This window comes from Planococcus citri, chromosome 3 (genome assembly GCF_950023065.1).
Source record: "Planococcus citri chromosome 3, ihPlaCitr1.1, whole genome shotgun sequence".
Taxonomy (NCBI): Eukaryota; Metazoa; Arthropoda; class Insecta; order Hemiptera; family Pseudococcidae; genus Planococcus; species Planococcus citri.
Genome location: NC_088679.1, coordinates 54631469 through 54653889, shown reverse-complemented (window position 1 = coordinate 54653889; position 22421 = coordinate 54631469). Strand labels below are relative to the sequence as shown.

The following is a 22421-nucleotide window of genomic DNA, read 5'->3' as shown; positions in this document are numbered from 1 at the left end:
TTCTTTAAAAACAAAAAAACTTTCAACACATAGATGAGTTGAAAAATGGGATTTTTGATTTCAGAATAATTATTAAAACTTCAAAAGAAATTGAATCATAATGAAAATGTTATCAAAATAAGCGTCTAAACTTGCATTAAATATTTGAAAAATTAATTAGATGTAACTGGGGTCCAAACTGTTTGTAGAGAAGGTTGAAAATGGGGGGTAATATTCTGTTGACTTTCACCATGACTTCCTGTTGAGGTTTACTTCCTTAGCCGAATATACCAGTTTAATGAACCAAAAAAATTTCACCCCCACTCCCTTAAATTATCCCATAAGAAAATTACTGATTTAAATATACTAACGCCAAAATCTATCAAAAGAATAATTCTGAAGATGGTGAATTCTGGTCGTTTTTTGGGGCAAAATTTAGTTTTAGCTTTCTGGACAACTGTACAAGTTTATTAAATAATTTTTTGTTAAATTGTAAATCCCTCTTACTTACTTTCAAAATAAGCTTTATTAAAGTCAGAATTTGTCCACCTGTGTATTTTTTTCAATTCAAATATGTAGGTACCCACTAGATACAGTTGACAACTTGCTAATCAATATGGCTGTTAACACAATGATGGAAATTGTTTTTAAAGATAATTAGTCGCCAAAACAAATGGATAAAATTCGATGCTATTTTTTATAAATAATGATGTAGTACGGTACCTACATTCGAACCTACGTAGATACATGTCGTGCAGTCTGCATACTACATGTGGCCGCCGTGTGGGTAATTACACAAAAAATATTTAATTTGATTAAAATAAAAAAGTGAAGAAATTCTCTAGGTACTTGAAATTAGCCGCTTTAAAAGCCATTAAATAACGTGCGTGCGGTTCTAATTACACGTAGAATTATTGGACGTTGTAATTTATAAGTTAGTTTGGTTTTCTTAACAAGCTGCTGTTAAACATACCCAGCACCATTCGAGTCTACTCGTGAAATTTATTTATTCGGTCACTATGTGTACATTTGTAAAAAAAAAAAAAAGTTTCATCGCTTCAACATTCGTCGAAAGTATTTTTTCAAAAAGAAAAAAAATGTTTAACATTTCCACAATTGCGACGCAACAGAGAAAAATCTCTCGATTAAGGCAAAAAAATAATGTAATAAAATATTGGCACTTTTTTTTTTTAATGTAAGTGTATCCGGAGGTGAAAAATTTCGTATTGATTTATTCGACTTTATTGTGATTTTTTTTTGTATCCAATGTGAACAAGAAAATACATTTTTCTAACACAGCGGTAAGAAGTTAAACGATTTTTAGCCTAGAGCAAAAAATACGATATTAAAAAAAAAAAAGAGGAAAAAAAGTTAAATCGCAAAAAGGTGTGGAAATAAAATATACTCGATAGTATAAGATAAAGTAATTGATAATTCTTGAAACATTTCAACTCAATAAATGGAGTTTTGCCAAGTTGAAGGCGTTTTATTCGTGCTCTGAATTCAATCACGAGCCCGTCGGATGTAGTTGGAGATTTTAAATCAACCTTACAGCCACCGAACAATGTACAAAATAAGTTTTTTACATGTTTTCTTATTCTGGTGTTGTTTCATCTTTTACAAGAAAGGGACAGTTAACATTTAACGCACATTTTTGAATTAGTACTTTACCTTCTTCATGACGCCCGCAGAGTCATTGTTGAATGAAATTCGCGTCAACTATCGTCTTAACTATACCTTATAATGTACCTATACGAATGTATTTCTTTTTCCTGTACGACCTTCTGTAGATATGTAAGCTTTTCACGAACTAGCTATTCGAAAGTTTTCCAATTTGTTGAATTTTAATATCGCGCCTCGCGGATAGATTTTCGATACATGTTTGATTCGATTCTCTGATTTTTGGGGATTTTTCCAATTTCGAATTCACTTCAAGGTTCGTCAATATAGACTGAATTTTTCTCATACCCATGTTTCTGTATTTTCATCACCCTACGTATATTTTTTCGTCTGATTCCCAATCACAACAAACAGGTGGGAATTTTCGTAGCGGATTTTTCTTGTTACAAGGGGGCGAAAAAATAAGCTAGGAACTGTACGATTAAAATGAGGGTTCATTCTGACTAATCGTAGCAAGAATTCTCTTTTTTTCATTATATGAGGTTGGTAATGAAAAGGGTCTTAATTAACATAACTTATTCGAGTCTCAAACCCCAAAGCACTTGTGTCGCGTGTTTTACAGCGAAAAGTACCAGTACGTGGTACCTACACCTGCTGTGGAGTTTTTTTTTCGCATATCTGCAGATATCTTGGCAAATATTGATTTTATTTCAAAAAAATTATTCGAATAAAAAGTATATTTTCCCTCGAAATTTTTTATCGAAAAGGTTTTAACGATGAAGTATTTTTCAAATGGTATATTCAGCGCGAGCAATAGGTAATGGTCCAATTTTCAAAGCATGACTTGTCTTGTTAAGGCTAGTTGTTGAAATTACGTATAGGTAGGTAACTACAGGTACATATTTTACAGAACTTGAAAAAAAAATTAAAAAATTCACCTAATCCAACAAATTTGCACGTAAAATACCTTGAGTAAAAAAAAATTTGTCAATTTTTTCAAAGCAAACTTACGAAGCATATAGGTACATTTTTTTTAAAATTTCAAACGTTGAGCTCTCGTCGAGGAGGGGGCTCGAGGTTCTTAATCATAGTGCTTGCTTCAACTTTTTAGCCAAAAAACTTGAATTTTTACATCTTTCGTGTAAATTAGAATTAGTTAACGGGATAAGTATGGAACTGATTTGAATCGGAAACGAAAAGAAAAATCTTTCGATATTAGTCACAAAACTTTCAAGAAAAACTTCAACTTTTATGTGCAGCTTGCTCGCTAGTCGCTCTCGCTACATTTCATCTCGAAGGGTGGGAACATGTCTCTGTTCCTCGTAGGCGATCCTGTCAAATCATATCCGAGCAGCTATAGACCTCAAATGATGTGACTATACATAAGTATTTGCCTAGATGTATAATTTTATCAAATTCAGCAGGTGTGACAGTTACCAACTTTATCATCTTTTTGCAAAATCAATGGACAATAATTCAAAAATTCCTGGAATTTTGGGGAAATGTTAGGTACATCACGTTACATTTAGAGTAAAACTGTAGACAGATATTTTCTCAAATAAATAAATAAAATAGTCATAATAAAGGGAGTGGGGTTCAGAGAGTTTGGATCGAAAAAATATGCCAAAATTGGAACTCAGCGTCTTTGAATTATTCACAATCGACTTGTTATTTTACATTAATTTTTTTTTAATTTTGATCAAATTTAGAGAAATTTGGGCTTTTTAAGGGCTTTACGATACCTTTTTGAAAATTAGTTTGTTGGAAAAAATAATAGGAAAAGTTCTTTGAACCAGGTAATTTTTTCAAGCTTTCAAATTGTAACCTTAAACGAGCTTTATTTGAAAGTTCAGTTTCGAGCTTTCAAATTTTTAACTATTCATTTAAAATTTCTTTCTGTTTTCTTTAATAGTCGGGGAGCCTGCTTGAGGATCTATTGCACCCCCCCCCGTCGATCCTCCGGGACAACTTTTTTTTTAAAGGGGGGAGTCCTGAGGAACATTTCTAGCCCTTGTACTAAAGAAAAGTGGCCCTGCTTACAAAATAGCAGCCACTTTGATTGACAGGTCAACCGAAATCGCAGACTTTGCGTTCCAACATAGGACTTGCACAACATTTTTCAAACCGTACACAGGTAGATTGAAAGATCAGGCAAAATTTATCACCTGTCAAAATTTCAAGTGCTAAAGTGCGTTTTTCGATTTTTGGTGAATTTTTGAAAATCAAATTTAGGCCAAAAATGAGGGGGAAAAATCAAAATTTCACCAAATTGACCAAGACAGCTGAAATTTGGGATATACCCTATTTTCGACATGTCAAATCGATTGGAAACTGTTTCAAACTGTTTTGAGCAGTTCTGGAGCCTCCAGCAGATTTTTGAAACTCGAAATTCCCACAAAATTTCATCAAACGGTGTTGGATAGCCGAAATTTACTCTGCAAACTAATTTCAATACGCTACGAAGTCAACTGCAGGGGAATTTCAAGTCGTTTTGGAGCCTCCAACGATTTTTTGGAAATTATTGGAGCCCCCAGTAGATTTTTGATACTTGAAATTTCTCCAAAATTTCATCAAACGGAGATACGAGTAGAAAGTCGAAATTCATTCTGCAAACTAATTTCAATATGAAGTCGACTGCTAGTGGATTTCAAGTTGTTTTGGAGCCTCTAGCTACTTTTTGAAAATTTCAATTTTCCATAAAATCCCTTTAAGAAAATAAAGCTACGCAACCAGATTTACTCGAAATTTAATTAGGTCTCAAGTAAAAGCCTTCAAAATTTGACAGCTTTGCAAGAAATTTTAAATGCTGAAAAATTCAGAGGCTTCTATCCCTCCCCCTCCCCTGGCTTGATAGGATGGAAGTAGATATTCTTTCTAAAAGCAATTGGAGAACCTGACTTCATTTTTAGTACAGGTTGATGGCGAATATATCAGTCTCATCGTTGTTGCGAATCTTACTGTATTTACGGCAAACTGGTTATGCAAATCTATCAACATATGTATATTTTAATGTGGTGTGCCTAATAAAAGAACCCATTGACTCCGAAATCTTCGATAGAACAAAACTTGGATAGGTCCAGAGAGGGTCTTCAAAACCCCTGTCTTTCAATTTTCAGTTGCTGAAGTTGATCTTTCAATTTCTGGTAAATTTTTAGAGTTTTTATTCCATTAGCAAGAAATGCTGTTACCTTATGTGCTATTTATCGTCGAATTAAAAAAATTGTCATATCTCCCCAACGTTTTAAACTTCAGCAGCTCAGATTTTGGCCGAAAGGTGTGTGTTTGACACCTAATCGACTGATACCACCATTGACCGGATCTAGAGATTTTTTGACTCATTGAAATTGAAGAACAGATTTAAAAAAAATTGTTTTCTGACCAGAAACCATAACAGTATTAGGAATAGGCTCTCAGCCTAAAAAACGTAGGTCACCAATTGAAATCAAATGAACAATAGAAGGACTAGAAAAATCAGGATCATGGAAAATATTCCATTAAACATCCCCATAGAAAGCTGTGGTACTTTCACGAGAACAGAGAAATTTAACAAATGCTTGGGGAAAAAAGCTGTGTAAAACAAGAGAAAACGAGCCTTGCATTATCGCCGCAAATTGCTTGTTTAATAACGATAATTAATATTATATTTTATTAGCGTGGCAATATTGTAGATTTTTATACGCGATTAGGTACCTATGAAAATCGAAAATCAAGGTTACATTTTCCATCAAGTTGATAAACTGCTGAAGCTTGAAATAATGAACTTCTACTATGTAGGTATAGCTATACTATAACGTTGAAATTGATTCAAACACGTTATATCATTATTATACACGTAATGAGGGGAATGTTTTAAAACAACACGTAGGTTAATTTAATCGTAAACTGCGAATAAACACCACTCTCGAGTCTTCGCTGGCGTAAAAATTTTATAATCCAATAACTGTACTTGATAATTTTTTTCCACATATGTATAGGTAATGCATATCTATAGTGCAATATGTATTACGAGTATTTTTTTTTCAACCCACCTTGCCGTTGTTATTGGAGCGTTAATTAATGCAAATGAGCAATTAAAATTCTTCAATACCAAAACACCATAGGGTAGGTAGATGAAAGCAAACGCACAATTTTTTTTTTTTAGAAAATATGAAAGTATATAAAAAGGGAAGCTTATTGCGTGTGGTAAATTATATTGTAAAAAAAGGTCGTTTTAAGACGAGAGGCGGTTTTTTTCCAACGTAATACAGCAGTTTTTACAATTTAGTAATTCGTGACGTTCGAACTCGGAGGGACAATACAGCAATATTGGGGTGAGGCTTAAGTTGTAAACTTTTAGGTTTTTGACACAATCTAGATTAAAAATTATGCACAGTTTAAGTTATATTTTGATTCTGGCTTTCTTAATATTTTCGTCCAATATGTAACTTTTTATTTTTATGGTTCGCGTCAGTGAAAGAGAATATACACAGAATAAGATATAAAATTTAACGGCGCGACATAAAATAAAAGTGTTGAAACCGAGATCAGTGAAATAGTATATATTTTTCTTCTTTTACACATTCTTAGTTCTTTTTTTCGGCTACAGAAAGCGTTAAAAACCTTTCCTTCTCTATACAGTTTTACTATTTTGAATAAATAAGATTTGAATTTTGAATTTTCCTTCGTCTTTTGTTTTTCTTTCGTTATTCTACTCGAGGTTTTGGACGAAATTTATATCATATGAGGGAGTTATTTACAAGGAATCAATGTCCTTTACATCGTTCACGATCTCGTGTCGTACTGGATTCGCTTTCGAATTAACTACCTAGTACCTACCTACACGTCAAAAGTTTTCATAACGAGAATATCATTTTTATCGAGTATATCTATATCTATTTACTTTCGGAATCAGTGTAAACGATTATTTTTTATTCGCGAATCAAATGAAAAGGTGAGAAACATTGAGAATGAAATTTATTGTTATAACTTATTGAAAGAGAGAGGTAAAAAAAAGGAGGAAAACGCTAACGTGAAATACCTCCTGATTTACGATTATTCCGCTGTTACAACGTTACGTGTTGAATAAGTTCTGTCGCATTAATTTGAGTCATGTTGATGTTGGTTCGTGAAAATTTATTGGCATTGTTTTGATCTTTCACCTCTATCTTCATGTTTTTTGGTTCATCGAACAGCTAAATTTCTTGATATATATATTCGCAAAATTAAGTTACCTATAATGGGAGTCAGTGATGGCGTGTACTTCTCCCCCTCTCCAGAGTATTTAACGAGGCTCCTTTTCCTTTCACAATATTCAAACAATATCTCCCTCCTCCACCAGTAAAACCCCCATAAAATCTAATTTTTTTCGATCAGAATCTTGTTTTAAAAATAGGTGTTTTTTATTTATCATTTTTTCTACTTCAATAAGACAATATGAGGAGTATTGTGAGTAAATTTTGTAACAGTTTTTAAGTAAAAGAAAATTTTCAACTTTTTTCGAAAGAACTGCTTAACTATAGTAAGAAATACGCAAAACAACTTCTCACCTGATCAAGATGGAGGAATTAGCGTTGAGCAGAGCAATGATCATATTCTTACAAGGAAACCTCTCGAGATGCCTCTCCCTCGCATTGATATTAATGCGACCGCAATTTTTGAAAATAGCGCGGTTTAAAACCCTCATATTTAAAGTTTCAGCTGTCCAAATTGATTTTTTGATTTTTGGGAAATTTTCAAAAAACCAAAATTGACTATTTACGGAAATAATTTATGAAAAATAAAAAATTCAGTAAAAATAATTAAAATTAGTACCTACTGAAACTAATGATAATACGTAAATATCAACTCCGCTGAATCCAAATTTCGCCATTTTGAGTCAATCTAGATCTTCCAACATGGTTTTCGATTTCTCCATAATTTTTAATTTTCACTAGGAAGACGTGAAAATTGATTTTTGCGGTTGAAAATTCAGGTGTAGCATATCCTCGATCTATTCAACTAGCTTACCCACATTTTGAGCCGATGGAGAGTTTTGGAAATTGCACAAAAGGTTGCATATCTTGTCTAAAACCAACACCACGGATCTGCTCGTAGATTACACCATTTCAAGCCCCTTTCCACTTGGGTCGCTACTTCGGTGAGAAATTACTCATAAACAAGTCCAATAGCAAAATGAACGTCATTTTCGTGCTCAGCGACCTCAAATTAGTAAAAAAAAAAAGTATTAAAAATGCAAAATTCGACTCATTTTTGTGGTTTACTTTTAAGCCCGAAAATGGCCGGACCATTTCTTTTGATACCAGAAAATATAAGCTCAAACATTGACTCGGTGATTCCAGGGTCTGTTAAGGTCATTGATTCATCGGTGTAGCCTGGCTTCCTGTCAGGTCTTAAATGTTCATTGACCTGTCTGTGGGGCTCCTAGAGGCAGTCTGGCTTCCTGTTTGGCCTCCTAAGATCATTGACCCGCCGTCGTCGGTCTAGCTCCTGAAGTCCGACTGGCTTTTGTCTGGCTTTCCAAGGTCATTGACCCGTCTGACTGGCTTCTGCCTAATCTTCGAAGGTTATTGACCCATTTGTCCAGCTTCATGTTTGACCTCAGTGACCTCATCAGATCATTGGCGTGTCTGTGTAAATCATTAAAGCCGTCTGGCCTTCTAATGTCAATTATTGACCTGTCTGTCTGGCTTCTGAAGGCCGTCCGGCTTCCTGACTGGCTTTTCAAGGTCATTGACCCGTCTGTCTGGCTTCGTGCCTGGCCTCCTCAGGTCATTTACCTGTGTGTGTGAATCCTAAAGGCCGACTGACCTTCCACGGTCAGTTATTGACCTGTCTATCTGGCTTCTGAAGGCCGTCTGTTTTCCTGTCTGGTTTTCAAAGGTCATTGACCCAACTGACTGGCTTCAGTCTAATCTTCTAAGGTTATTGACCCATCTGTCTAGCTTCATGTCCGAACTCGTCAGGTCATTGACCTGTCTTTGTAAATTATTAAAGCCGTCTGGCCTTCTAATGTCAGTTATTGACCTGTCTGTCTGGCTTCTGAAGGCCGTCTGGCTTCCTGTCTGGCTTTCCAGGGTCATTGACCCGTCTGTCTGGCTTCGTGTCTGGCCTTCTCAGGTCACTTACCTGTCTGTATGAATCTTAAAGGCCGTCTGTCCTTCCAAGGTCAGTTATTGAACTGTCTACCTGGCTTCTGAAGGCCGTATGTTTTCCTGTGCGGCTTCTGCCCGGTCTCCCAAGGTCATTGACCCGTCTGTTTGGCCCTCCAAGGTCATTGACCTATATATCTTGCTTCTGAAGGCCATCTAGCTTCTGTCTGACTTTCCAACGTCATTGACCTATCTGATTCTCAAGTGTTTGATTCCTTTTTAATCATTTTAAAGTGATGAGTCGCTTCGTTTGCAAGTAATCACTTCATTTTGTAAGCTGATTTAGTAATTAATCGATGTAAAAAATTGATTCAAAATTACTACAAAAAAATTAATTCAAAATCACTCCTCAAAAATGATTTGAATTCCCCAACACCCTAAAAACTCTTTGAAATCAGTACAAAAATATTCCTTTGCTCCACCAACACAACAAAAATACTACACAAAAATTTGAAAATTTCCAAGTCATCGCACAAATTTTTTTTTACTAAATTGGAACTAAAACTCTTTCGTTATACTTCTTTCACTCAAAAAAAAAAACACAAAAAAATTGTGAATTTCTAAATTACCACACAAAATGTTTTACTAAATTAGAACAAAAATTCTAAATTGCCACCAAAAGCTTTTGTAAACCTAATCCACTCACCAAAAATGTATCCCGAATCGCCACATAAAAAAATTCATTCTAATTTTCTACAAAACAAAATTAGACCCTATTTGAAATTAACACAAAAATGCTCACCAAAAAAAATTCATTTCAAAGAAAAAAATCCATTCAAAATCACAACAAAAAATTATTTGAAATCGACACAAAAAACTCATCTATTTTTCTCTGATTTCAAAACCAGAAAATACGAAGATCTCTTTAGTCATTTTCTTTTCGAAAAAATATAGGTATTCTTGCAAACGTGAAAACAAAATAATATCCCATTTCATTTAGGTAGATAATAAAACATGAAAAATCGAACTAAACAGCAAAAAAATTTCCAAACTTGACAACACGACTTATTTTAATTGACCGTTTTAGAAGTAAAAAAAAAAAAGTAACGTCACGAATGAAAATTACAACCCTTATACAAACGTAAATAATATATTCAGCGTGTTTATCGTGGAAAAATCCTTCTTATACGGAGAAAACTGCGTGAAATTCCAATGTAAGTGGATAAGGTACGTGTATTTGTACCTCGGTAGTTAGGTACGTGTTACATTCGATGGCAGACGCATCAGAAGTGAGAAAGAACGAAAAAAAAATTTCATCATTCGAGGAAGAAAAGCGTGAAACAAAACTGAACGTCTTATTATTGCGTTTTGTGCGCCGCGTATAGATTAAATGACGCGGAAAATTTTATTTTTCAGCTGCTGCATTCTTACTATTTGAAAACCTTGAAATTTATATCTATTTTAGTACCTACCTAACCTAACCTAGTTCATTTATCAACATGATAAAAAAAAAGGTAAAAATATATCAACCTACACGAAACCAATACAATTGAATATTTTGTTGCAGAAAGTAGAGCATTAAGACTGATAAAAGTCGTTGTTCCAGAATATATTTACGTGAATAAGCCGGCTAGCTTAGAATGTCAATATGATCTTGAAAATGACAAATTATACACGGTACAGTGGTATAAAGATAACGACGAATTTTATCGCTACGTACCGAAATATGTTCCGCCACATATTAGTTACCGAATCGATGATATTAAAGTCGATGTAAGTATTTACCTACGTCTATTCAAACTTAGAGAGTATATACTTAGTTAATCGGATACCTTTGTATTAATTAATCGTCTTAAGCAACGAACTGTATTATTGCAGTTCTGCGGTGGTATTTACCTACATGTAGCATTGTATGTACCTATTTGTATCTTCTCGTATATCGTCGTAGTAACGTACAAATGACCTTTTGCATAGAATATACGTCGTAGTATAGAGTACATATAGGTATTATAAGCGTCATTTTCCCCCTCAAAATTTATAGGTACCTACCCAGAGAACTTATACCTATTCCTCTATTCGTTCCAATATAAAATTATCCATTCTAAATTGTCTACTTAACAGTAGATAAATTAATTCGTTGTAAATATTTCATTTTTTCCCTCGAAGACGTAGTAAAGCATCATGCCTGTGAAATATTTTTTTCTTGGTTCGCAACTTTTCAATTATTAAGAAAAAAATTTGATTTAAAATATTTTTTTTTTTTTAGCTTTTTTCCCACAGTTTGAAACGTTCTTTTTTTTCTCTCTTCTGAAGATAATATTTTTTCTTAAAGAAAAATTAATTTAAAAAGCGTTATGTAACACAAAGAACAACGCTTCCACTTTACTTAAAAAGAAAAGAGAAAAAAGAAAAGCGAACATAAAATTAACTAAATCTCCCTCACACTTTGAAAGAAAAGTTTTTTCTTTGTGAAAATAACCTTCATCAGTGGCAGTGTTGATACTGAGATGATGGATTTGAGTAGCGAGTATTTATTGAATGTTATATTTACTTTGGCCAAATTGAAAAATATCTTGCGGCTAATTATACGCTTGTTTTGTGGTTTTATTCGTAAAATAACGAAGAAATTGCTGTGTAAACCGAGCCAACGGTATTATGCTCGTAGAGTGAGCATATTTAATGGAAGTGTTTTCCTTGTATTATGCTACAGTTTGGCGAGACGGGTTTTCGATTTTAAATTACATAATAATATACCTATTCGTACTCGTGTATAGTGCTTTCTTAGCGTTTTCACGGTACAAGATGAGATTATATATACGAAGGAGATTTTGGAATTCGGTGGCAGAATTTGGCCAATGGTGCTGCGAACCCCCTAAGCGTTCGACGAGTTGTTTTTCTTCCCCCGCAATATTTAGTCAACATTTCTCTCATTTAGTAGATACCTATATACCCGGAAAAATAAGTTTTGTCGTTAAAAATATGCATTTATAATTTTCAAAACGATTTCAATTCTGGTTTGAAGTCATTATTACTTCAAATATTAATTTATTTTTGGATTCAACTCTTCAGTGTCTCCCTTGACATCGCTATTTTCAATGAATGTAAAAGACGAAGAACATCATATTCTGACAAGAGAGGTACCTCAACTGGCATAAACATTTTTCGAAAGAACCAAGAGAAATCTAAACAACAGCTTTCAAAAATGTACCATCAAGACAAATCTCGGGTGCTGAAATTCACTTCTCCATTTATGGCAGATTTTTTGGCAAGTTTTTTCAAATTTCAAAGTCTCATTTTCCATAGAAATCTGGAAATTTGATAAAATCAGGGGTGAAACTGAAATTTGGTTTCTATATCCTCCTCTTTTGACCTCTCGATGAATCAATTTATAGTGGTTTTGAGCACAATTAAAATAACCTAGTGTCACATGAGCTCTCTGTCCCCCTTCCTCGAGGGAATGTTTTAAAAATAAAAGTTGGATTTTTAATTACCTACTTATTTTTTTTGTGAAAGTCGTAATTTTCAGAAATTTAAAATTGAAACTTGGTACAAACCCTAATTTTTTAAAATTTTTGTCAAGAGAATACACATTTATTGATTTACATGGTGTCTGTCTCTACCACTGTTTTTTACTTGGGTTTGAACACACCCACTGATTGAAAACAGTGTCTGTCACTACCACTGGTTTCTTACTTGAGTTTGAACACTCACCCACTGATTTAAATGGTGTCTGTCACTACCACTGGTTTTTTACTTGAGTTTGAACACTCACCCACTGATTGAAAACAAGAGTCTGTCACTACCATTGGTTTTTTACTTGGGTTTGAACACACACCCACTAATTTTAATGGTGTCTGTCTCTACCACTGGTTTCTTACTTTGATTTGAACACATCCACTGATTTTTATGGTGTCTGTCACTACCACTGGATTCAAACTTGGGTTTGAACACACTCACAGATTGAAAACAGTGTCTGTCACTACCACTGGTTTTTTACTTGAGTTTGAGCACTCGCCCACTGATTGAAAACAGTGTCTGTCACTACCACTGGTTTTTACTTGGGTTTGAACACACACCCACTAATTTTAATGGTGTCTGTCTCTACCACTGGTTTTTACTTCGATTTGAACACATCCACTGATTTATGTGGTGTCTGTCAATACCACTGGATTCAAACTTGGATTTGAACTCACACCCACTGATTTAAATGGTGTCTTTCACTACCACTGGTTTTTACTTGGGTTTGAACACACCCACTGATTGAAAACAAGGTCTGTCACTACCACTGGTTTTTACTTGGGTTTGAACACACCCACTGATAGAAAATGGTGTCTGTCACTACCACTGGTTTTTTACTTGAATTTGAGCACTCACCCACTGATTTAAATGGTGTCTGTCCCTACCACTGGTTTTTTACTTGGGTGTGAACACACCCACTGATTTAAATGGTGTGAGTCTCAAGCGCCAGTTTTTACTTGGGTTTGAACACAGCCACTGATTTAAATGGTGTCTGTCACTACCACTGGTTTTTACTTGGGTTTGAACACACCCACTGATTGAAAACAGTGTCTGTCACTACCAGTGGTTTTTTACTTGAGTTTCAGCACTCGCCCACTGATTTAAATGGTGTCTGTCCCTACCACTATTTGTTTACTTGGGTGTGAACACACCCACTGATTTAAATGGTGTGAGTCTCAACCACCAGTTTTTACTTGGGTTTGAACACAGCCACTGATTTAAATGGTGTCTGTCACTACCACTGGTTTTTTACTTGGGTTTGAACACTCAACCACTGGTTTAAATGGTGTCTGTCACTACCACGAATACCAAATCTCAGGATCCTACCTCGATTTAATGAAATTTTATGTTTTTTTTCCCTACAGAAAATGGGCCAAATTTCAAATTTCAAAAATTCATCTATAATCCACAAACTGAATTCAACGCCAAAAATAATATACATTTTTTGGTTTTCTTTTGAAACGTTTCTTTGTCCGTTGCAAAAAAAATTTCGTTGTGATACCTACCACTCGTTTTTGAAATTGAATGGTAAAAATTTAAAGACCTTTTAGAAGCTCTAAAAAATTTTCACATTTTTCTGTGTTGAAAAGACACTAAATTTCATTTTAATTCTTTCTATGATAATTTTTTCAAAAATAGACAATTTAAAAATTTACTGGAAGAGGTTTCAAAAGGTCTCAAAACCATCGCCAATTGGTTCGAAAGATCTAAAATAAAGTATAAAATAGTTTTTCGATTTCTTTCACGAAAAATGAGCCCTGAACTATTTGAATTTTTTGACATTCAGTTCTGGTAGGTACATTGAAAAATGAAACTCAATACTGGCTTAGTGATGTATTTTTGGACGCTTTTGCAGGAAATTTTTTTTTATGTCAAAAAATATATCAAATTGATTATTGTCATTAATGTGTTCCATCTAATTCCTCAACTTGTTTTTCTATATCACCTCCCTCCCACCCATCCACCCTCCATTCATCACTCTGAAAAATTTTGTGGCCAAAAAGTATTCTCAAGAGGTATAGCAGCTAATTTATTTATTGATATTTCAATTTTTGGTTTATAAAGATGTTCAAAATCAACACTAACATTTCCATTTAAAAACTGAAAATTTCCAAACATTTACCAAACTTCATAATGATCTGTTTTGAGATGAAAAAAAAAATCGTCAAAAATCGATAAATTAACATCTTTGACAGCTAAAAATTTAGTTTTTAAACATTTTTTTGACATTTTCGATTTACAAAAATCTACCTACCTACTCAAATGACTCGTTTAAATCAAATCCAAACTACTGAAAAACTTTTCTGCTTAAAAAATAATTAATTGTAATAAGACGTTTAAAAAGAAAAAAATTCTTTGAATTAATTTAGAAATTTTTTACAATCAATACTATGCTTTAGATGTTTTCGTTCTAACAGTAAAAGTATTAAATAATATATGAAAAAAAAATTCTCCAGTCAATTTCCACTTGAGCAAACTGAAATACAATAAAACAGTGAGTTAAATCTGTCAATATAATTAGGAATATTTAGAAAATTCAAAAGAATACAAAATGAATTGATGGAAGTATAAAAACATAGACAAGACTCGAGCCTTCAAATTGGAATCAAAAAATTAATATAAAATTCAAAATTTATACCTCTTTTATTCTATCGAATACTACAAGTTGGACGATTTTTCATTTATTATAATATTTTTCGTAATAAAAATTTCTTCTTTGAAATTAAAAACTCGAAACAATATTTCTTTACATGAAAAAATAAAAAAAAGAAACGCTTTCATGCTTATTGTAACTTTTGAAACAAAAGCGAAAAAAATTAATAAAACAGACACTCGAATAAAATCGTCAATAAGAGTTTTTTTTTTATTACAATTATAATATATTTACATTTTAAAAGAAATAATAATAATAATTTTCAAAATAAAAATACTCTCGGGTATTAATTTGAAAATGTGTTTTTTTTTTTCGCAGATATCAAATTCTAACGACAAGAAAGTATCATTAAAAAATGTTAGTTTAATGATGCGAGGTGTTTATAGATGCGAAGTATCAGCCGAAGCTCCATCATTTGCAACAGTTTACGGTGAAGCTCGAATGGAAGTTATAGGTGAGTAGTTTTATATTATTATTGAAACAAAATACGATTTTCATCTTCTGACTAATTATGTATTTTTTTTTTTACTCTAATACTGACTCGAGCAACTAACTACGTCCTATGAGTATATATGTAACATCGCGAACGTATATCTACGATTTCTTTTCACGTATTAATATTTTATTCGATGGTCAAACGTGCTGGCTAAAATAATATTCATATCTTTGTAAACAATTCAAGAGAAAAATTTCATCGCTGTGCGAAGAGTAGGTAACTACCTACGTAGGTACACTTGGAGTTTGTAAACGTTTATTTTTGCGAGGAGAAAAAAAAGGAGACAGAGAAGAAAAAAGTATAGATAAAAACATTCATAAGGGTAAAAAATACCACCGAGTGTCACTTGTATTCGTGAAGGAATAATATATAAAATGGGGTTTCACGTCCAATTTTACCTTACATTTTGCTTAGCCGAGCAAATAATGAAAAATATTTCCTTAGTTTTAGAAATTTTTCTAACCGAAAATTTTGCAGCTACCTTTGGGGGATCAACATTTCGGCGAGGAAACGCATAAAAGATTTAACGTGTAAAGCAAAACGTCTTTCGTGTACCATTTTTCAGAATTTTACAAATTTAGATGCATCTTTTTTTTACGACGATATGAGAGGATTGAATTTTTGAAAGCTTCGAAGCTAAGTTAGATATTCTAATAATTTCTATCGAATAATGTTTATCTCGGTTAAGAACAAAAAAATGAATTCTTTTCTCATCTTGGACGAATGTATAGTCGTTTACCCAAAGGTAGGTAGTACCTACTTATCTACATTTTCTTCGCTGGACGAATAACTAACTCTATACATGCTAAACATCTTTTCGTACAAAAACAGCTTTCAAATTCATTAAAAATGAATAAAAAAATTTCGCAATTTTTTCGCTCGTTTTTACGCGTTAATTTATTCAAAAATTAATAAATAAAAAAATTACAAAAAAAATATCGCGATACATTAACGACTCGCCGTTTTTTTCCCTCCACTTTCTAACAAAAACATCCATTAAGCAATTCAAAACTAAATGGTTGGAAATCACGGTTACATCGAACTCACACAGTAAATTAGCCAGAGAAGAGCGGGAAAAAAATCATCTAAAAACCTAGTGTAATGATTAATAACGAAATATGTTAATTATTAATAGAGCTAGAATTCCGCGTGTCGTATTTTTATTTATTAGTATTTTTTTTCCGCTCTCTATATACTTGAGCGTGAAAACGAACTCCGAGAGCGGAGAATGAAAAGAGGGTAACGTTTGTAGTCGATAATTTGTGCTGGTATCCTCAATCAACTACATCTGCTCGGTTGAAAGAAGAAAACGCGTTTTAAAAAGAAGGGAAAAAGGTAATCACGGACGTGATGCATTAAAGATGAACTTCATAATGCCCCTTTTCCCTCTCTTTTATTGGTCTTATTTACATAAATTAATACGAACACGATGATTTTTTTTTCTTTTTCATTTTTATCATGTCTACCAGTCTACTTATCTTGTAATATTAAAATTTACAAGTTTTTCAATTACTTACCTGTAATTTTATTATTGTTTTTATTATATTTTTCCCCCTGTTTTGAAAAAAAATGTACCTACGTATTTTTTTTTTTGGAGGAAACCATCAATATCACATCACGTTCGGAATAAATTCTTTGAGAATGAAAATGTACAGTATTAAAAAAATAAAATACGAAAACGAATCGAAGTTTTCTAATTCTAGGCTCTGAAAGATCTACTATACGAATACGCACGAAACAAAACAAAAAAGTGTGAATACACAGGTGTTGATAAAATACACTGTGCTTATTGAACTGAAAACACGTGTTAATAAAATTGCATATCGTAGCCCCTTAAATATTACGTTTCATTCCTGGCGCTGGCGAAGTGGTGACCCGATAAAAGAAGTGATACAGAATGCGTTATTAATTCGAAACTTCATTCGTAGATATTGATATACAACCAGAGGAAGCGTCAAGATTATTGGGATTATTTTTTCCTCTTGCCGAATGGAAATTTCACGTTTTCCAAACATGCTAGATATTATGTAAATCGAATTAATGCATATTCTATGAACAGCTCGCACTGAGGGTTTGGGACAAAATCTCTTGCCTGTTTTTCTTTCGCCAGTGGTACATATACATATAATATAATTCTTTCAGTCGTACATTGGACGGCCAGCGTTTACCTATTTGTGTATGAATTTCTATGGAGGCAATAATTGGAAGTAGGTGCATGATGTACTGTTTTTTATGAAAACAGTTATTTACAGAGGGTTGAAGTTGAGTTTTCACGAATGAAACTCTCGCAAAAGAATAAACAAAAAATTCAATGATTGGAAACTATAAGAAAAGTAAATCATTGGTTACGAGTGCCTATTCCCTCCCCCATAAAATTTACCCCAAGAATATTTTATAAAAAATTGCCCCATCAATTCAGATTGAGGAACCAGTTTTCAAAAAAAGCTTTCAAGAGCTTTACAAGAAAAAAATAATAGTAATTGAACCGCTGAATCTGTCAAACTGTATAAAACAACCACAACCAGCAAAAAATGTTGTTTTGGCATATTTTTTCCTATTATAGAAATTCAAGAACCCAGAAATTTTTTCCCCGCAACGTTTGGTAATGTCAAAATTGTTGGGTAAGGTAAGTATCTGAATATTTTTATACAAATATGATTGAGAATTGGCCAATTGAGTGCTCAACTTCAGTTTCTTCGGAAACATCGCACCCCCTCCTCCTCCCCCCCTAATGCTACTCGTATTGAGCAAGTACCAAAATATTTCTTAGACTCTTCCAAAGAATTAGGTGATTCTGAAATACTACAACGGTTCCAAATATGGGATTTTTAAAAACATGAATTTGATATTTCCGAACTAGAACAGAGTACTCATTACCTACCTAGACTATTTACGAAAATTTGTTTCTTACCGAACACCAGTCTTTTCAAACTAAATTTTGTGCTTTTTCTGCTGCTCAGAAGTTTCCAGAGAGATGTTGATTTTCGTTACAGAGTAACCTCTACAACTCGTCAACTCCGATCGAGCTGAAATGTGGCTTATTGAAAGAGCATTTTACCATTTTTACCTTGACCAGCCCCTAGACCTCAGAATCAAATTTTCAGCTGTCGAAGTTGATTAAAACGCCATTTGCTGGAGAAAAGCCAACTTCTGTTTAAGGTTCCATGGAGATCGGCCCAAAAATGGTGAAAATTGATTCGGAGGGTCAAGTTTAGGAGTTGGCCAAAGTTTTGAGCAATCTGCTGCAAAAATTGACAATTTTTTGGAAATTTGACATTTTTAAAATTGATTTTTGATTGGACCCCATACACGGCCCCAACACAAATGAAACAAATTTTTTGCACTTTAACCCATTGTGGCAGGTTCTGGAGGCCATGGGCGAGGTAAATTTAAAAAACCAAGTCTATATTCGTATTCAACGATATCGAAAACATATCTACTATTTTCATGTGTCACACGAATGAACCATTTTTTTAACCTACTGTTATACCCTTTGGGGAGGTGCTGGGGGCCGTGGATGAGCTCCAATCAAAAACCTGACTTCATATTCGTGTTCATCGTCACCAAAAACATACTATTTCATGTGTCGCAAGAACAAATCACTTTTTTGAAATTTTACCTCATTTGGAGAGGCGCTGTGGTGCGTGGATGGAGTCCAATCAAAAATCCAACTTCATATTCGTGTTCAGCGTCACCGAAAACATACAATCCGATATATCACATGCCCCAGATATTTTTTTGAAAGGTTTGCCCAAATTTGGGGTAGGGGTGCTCCCCCTCCATTATAAGATCTCATCTCGAAAATTGAATATTTTGAAAAAGCATCAAAAGGCACATCAATGGAAATTTTTTCAGAATTTTAAATGGTAACTCCCACTTACACCACCATTTTGAAATTTCAACTTTCGTCGTCGTCGTCGTTTCCTTATAAGCGGTAGGCCTATTGGCCTGTCTGCTGTGGTGTGGAACCTGTTGAGGATGAGCCTGAGGTATCAGTGAGTTTCCTCCTTGGTCTCCCTCTGCTTCTTTTCCCCGTTGGTGTATATTGGAGGACCTGTTTTGGTGATCTTGTTTCCTCCATCCTTTTGACATGATTTCTCCAATCTTTCCTATACTTTTTTATCTTTTTCATGACTGGCATCACTCCGAGATCTGCTGTTATTTTCTCAGATGGGACTCTGTCTCTGAGAGTCACCCCTGCCGTTCTCCTCATGAACTTCATCTCAGCTGCCGCTATTCTTCTTTTATCAGATTTCTTCAGTGCCCAAACCTCGCTTCCATAAGTCATCATTGGTATTGCTAGGGTATTGTACACCTTCAATCTTGTTTCTTTTCGCACCTTACTGCTTCTCAGGGTCCTACTTTTGAAAATTTCAAATGCTTAAAAAGTTCAAAATGCAATGCTCTTTCGAACTGTGGAATTAGTTTTAATGAATGTATCGTAGCTTTGGAGGTATGCGCTACTGAAGTTGAATACCTCGAGACAATGTGAAAATAATTAGAGCCCCCTCACCCATCCTCTGGGGAGCTGGGACCAAACTAATTGCGGAGTTTCTTACTTATTTTATTGGGTTGGTAGACATTGTAAAAAAAATTTGAGTTAAATCAAAAGACATGATTTTCAAAATCGCATTTTTTGGTTGAGTTGACATGGAATGACCCTTAGGACATGTCTGGCTTCCCAAGGTTGTCTGTCTGGCCTCTGAGGGTCATTGACCCTTCTGTCTTCACACTCAAGGTCGTATTTTCTTCTATAGGACCTCTCAAGATCAATGGCTTTTAATATCCTTAGGTCATGTCATTGACCCGTCATGGTGTCTTCTTAAGGTCACTGACCTATGTACTTGTCTAGCCTCTCAAGGTTGTCTGCGTTCCTGTCTGGCATCCCAAGGTCGTTTGTCCAGCTTCCTAAGGTAATTGGCCCATCTGTCTGGACTCTCAAGGTCACTGACCTACCTGCCTGGCCGTTCAAGGTTGCCTGTCTGGCCTCTTTAGGTCATTGACCCTTCAGTATGGCTAAGTGAAGGTTGTCTGTCTACCTGTCTGGCCCTATTAAAAAAGCTTACAATATACTTAATCTGAAATTGAATTTTGAGTGTTACGTAACGTTATATTATTGTTTTCCGTTTGTGTTATCTCAAACGCAGGACTTTACGTATCGATACTTATTAATACTTTTGGAGAGTCATTTCATAGCTACTAATTAATACGTCTTTTTCTCGGCCATAAGTCTAAACCTTTCACCGGAGCTATTAAAATTTTTAACGTTTCAACAGCTTTGATATCTTCAGTAATTTCCATTATATTAAGTGCTCCTTCAATCGTTTTTTCTTTCACCAAACGTGGTAATGGAACGTTTGCATGGCCGGCAAGATTGTTTCGTTCTTGAATTAAACGTTCCACTTGTTCAGCAAATGAGATTTCAGTCATTCCAGCAGCATGTACTTTTCTACGAACATTTTCTACTGCTGGAGTATGCTTGGAAAAAATCTGCATCCATCTCTCGCTGCGCTTTCCTTTCAACTCCTCACCTGGGGCTAAGAGCTTTTCTAAGGTGTCAACTCTAGATGTGAGTCCAAGAATTAGCTGATACATGTCTGCTTTGTCCTAAGAAAACACACCATAATAATTCTCAACATAAATATCAATAAATAAAAAATATAAAAAAGAGTATCAATGCATGATCAACAATCGAATGTAGCAGATTCCAATAATTTTGTGAATTTTGTATAAAACAAATTTAAAACAAAAGTACATGTAGGTAGTTGGATGGGTACCTATCTAATCATTTTTTTCTTCACTCTAATACATTCATGTAAAAAGAATTAACAAGTGAATTACCTTTTGGGCTTTAAGACCTCCTATCTCCTTACGAAGCTGATTCACTTCACATTCAACGTTGATTGATTCCCTAGCAAGCATTTCCAATTTGGATTTCAACTGGATTCCGTGTTTCAAAAAAACGATTGCAGGTATTCTTGTGGGAGGTTGCTCCAAGAATTGTATTACTTCATTGAAAGGCAATATCTCCTAAAAATACAAAACCATTTGTAATGAGGTACTGAAATGAATTTAAGTATAATCAAGATTAACAACCATAACTTACCTTTTCTACTTTTTGCTCGAAGTTGTGAAGTGTTCTTCCATCATGATTAGTTGGTGATGTATTAGTATATGAAGGAATATTGAGATATATGACAAAAAATTTCAAAGTCTGGAACATTTTACAAACTTTTTTGAAGATGTAAGCTAGATTAACAGCCACTTAGGTGAGTAATTTCAATATTGAATGTCAAGAAATATTCTATCAGTAGATAGAATTTATTAATCTAATAATCTTCTTTCAAGTTATCTTTTTAATTAGTATTTTTTCATCTTAAATAGGTATGTACCTCTTACCTAATACCTTGTAAAAATATACTTACCTCTGACGACTCATTTATGAGACATGAAAAATTCACAATAAACATTTTGTTAAAAAATAAATTGACATTTCATCAGTCTTGAAAGTTTCTTGGTGGAATGATGACAATCCGATCGCAAAAATAAGAATACCTACATACTTACCAACATGAAAAAAAAAACTTCAAAAATCTGGTTTAAAACATACCTATATTTACACTGAAATTGAAAAAAAAAGTTTCAATCGAGGAGTAGATAAGTAAACGCTTTCAAGATTTTTTATCTAGTTAGATTTAGGTAACTAAAAAATTTTCGAACGCTTGAAACAAATTTCCTGTCTTCCTTTTAAACAATTTTAAAATATCGCAACACTATGGGGGTAGGTATGTAGGTATGCATGAGAATGAGATACATCTCTTCTCTTCATTCGAATACGAAATGTCGAAATAGTACCCACCAGTAACATTAAGAGAAGGTACATTTCTCGTTAACACGTACAAATTACCTATTGTAATTCATCGTATGGTCATTTACGAGGTGTTCAAAGGTATTGAATTGAATGTAATGCACTTTGTAGCATGTTCAAATGTTTGTAAATGCCGCTATTATTATTATTTGCACGCGGTATACGAATGTCTATAATTTGCGGCTCGAATAGTACGTACAGTACGACGACGAGGAGGAG

General features: G+C 33.9%; 2 protein-coding genes across 3 annotated transcripts in view; one reads left to right on the top strand and one right to left on the bottom strand.

The window, feature by feature from the left end:
* Positions 1 to 22421, top strand: part of LOC135840777 (cell adhesion molecule 2-like) — an 87154-nt gene that overhangs the window by 30162 nt on the left and 34571 nt on the right. For both annotated transcript variants that reach the window (XM_065357451.1, XM_065357452.1), the window contains exons 3-4: positions 10234 to 10439; positions 15157 to 15292. In XM_065357451.1, the coding sequence (XP_065213523.1) occupies positions 10234 to 10439; positions 15157 to 15292 (342 nt within the window). The remainder of the gene's footprint in view (positions 1 to 10233; positions 10440 to 15156; positions 15293 to 22421) is intronic.
* Positions 17012 to 21615, bottom strand: LOC135840779 (uncharacterized). The gene is made up of 3 exons (XM_065357453.1): positions 21441 to 21615; positions 21176 to 21364; positions 17012 to 20941 (listed from the first exon to the last, which is right to left on the bottom strand). Exons 1-3 carry the CDS (start codon positions 21555 to 21557, stop codon positions 20534 to 20536), a joined length of 714 nt encoding a protein of 237 aa, XP_065213525.1. The 5' UTR covers positions 21558 to 21615; the 3' UTR covers positions 17012 to 20533.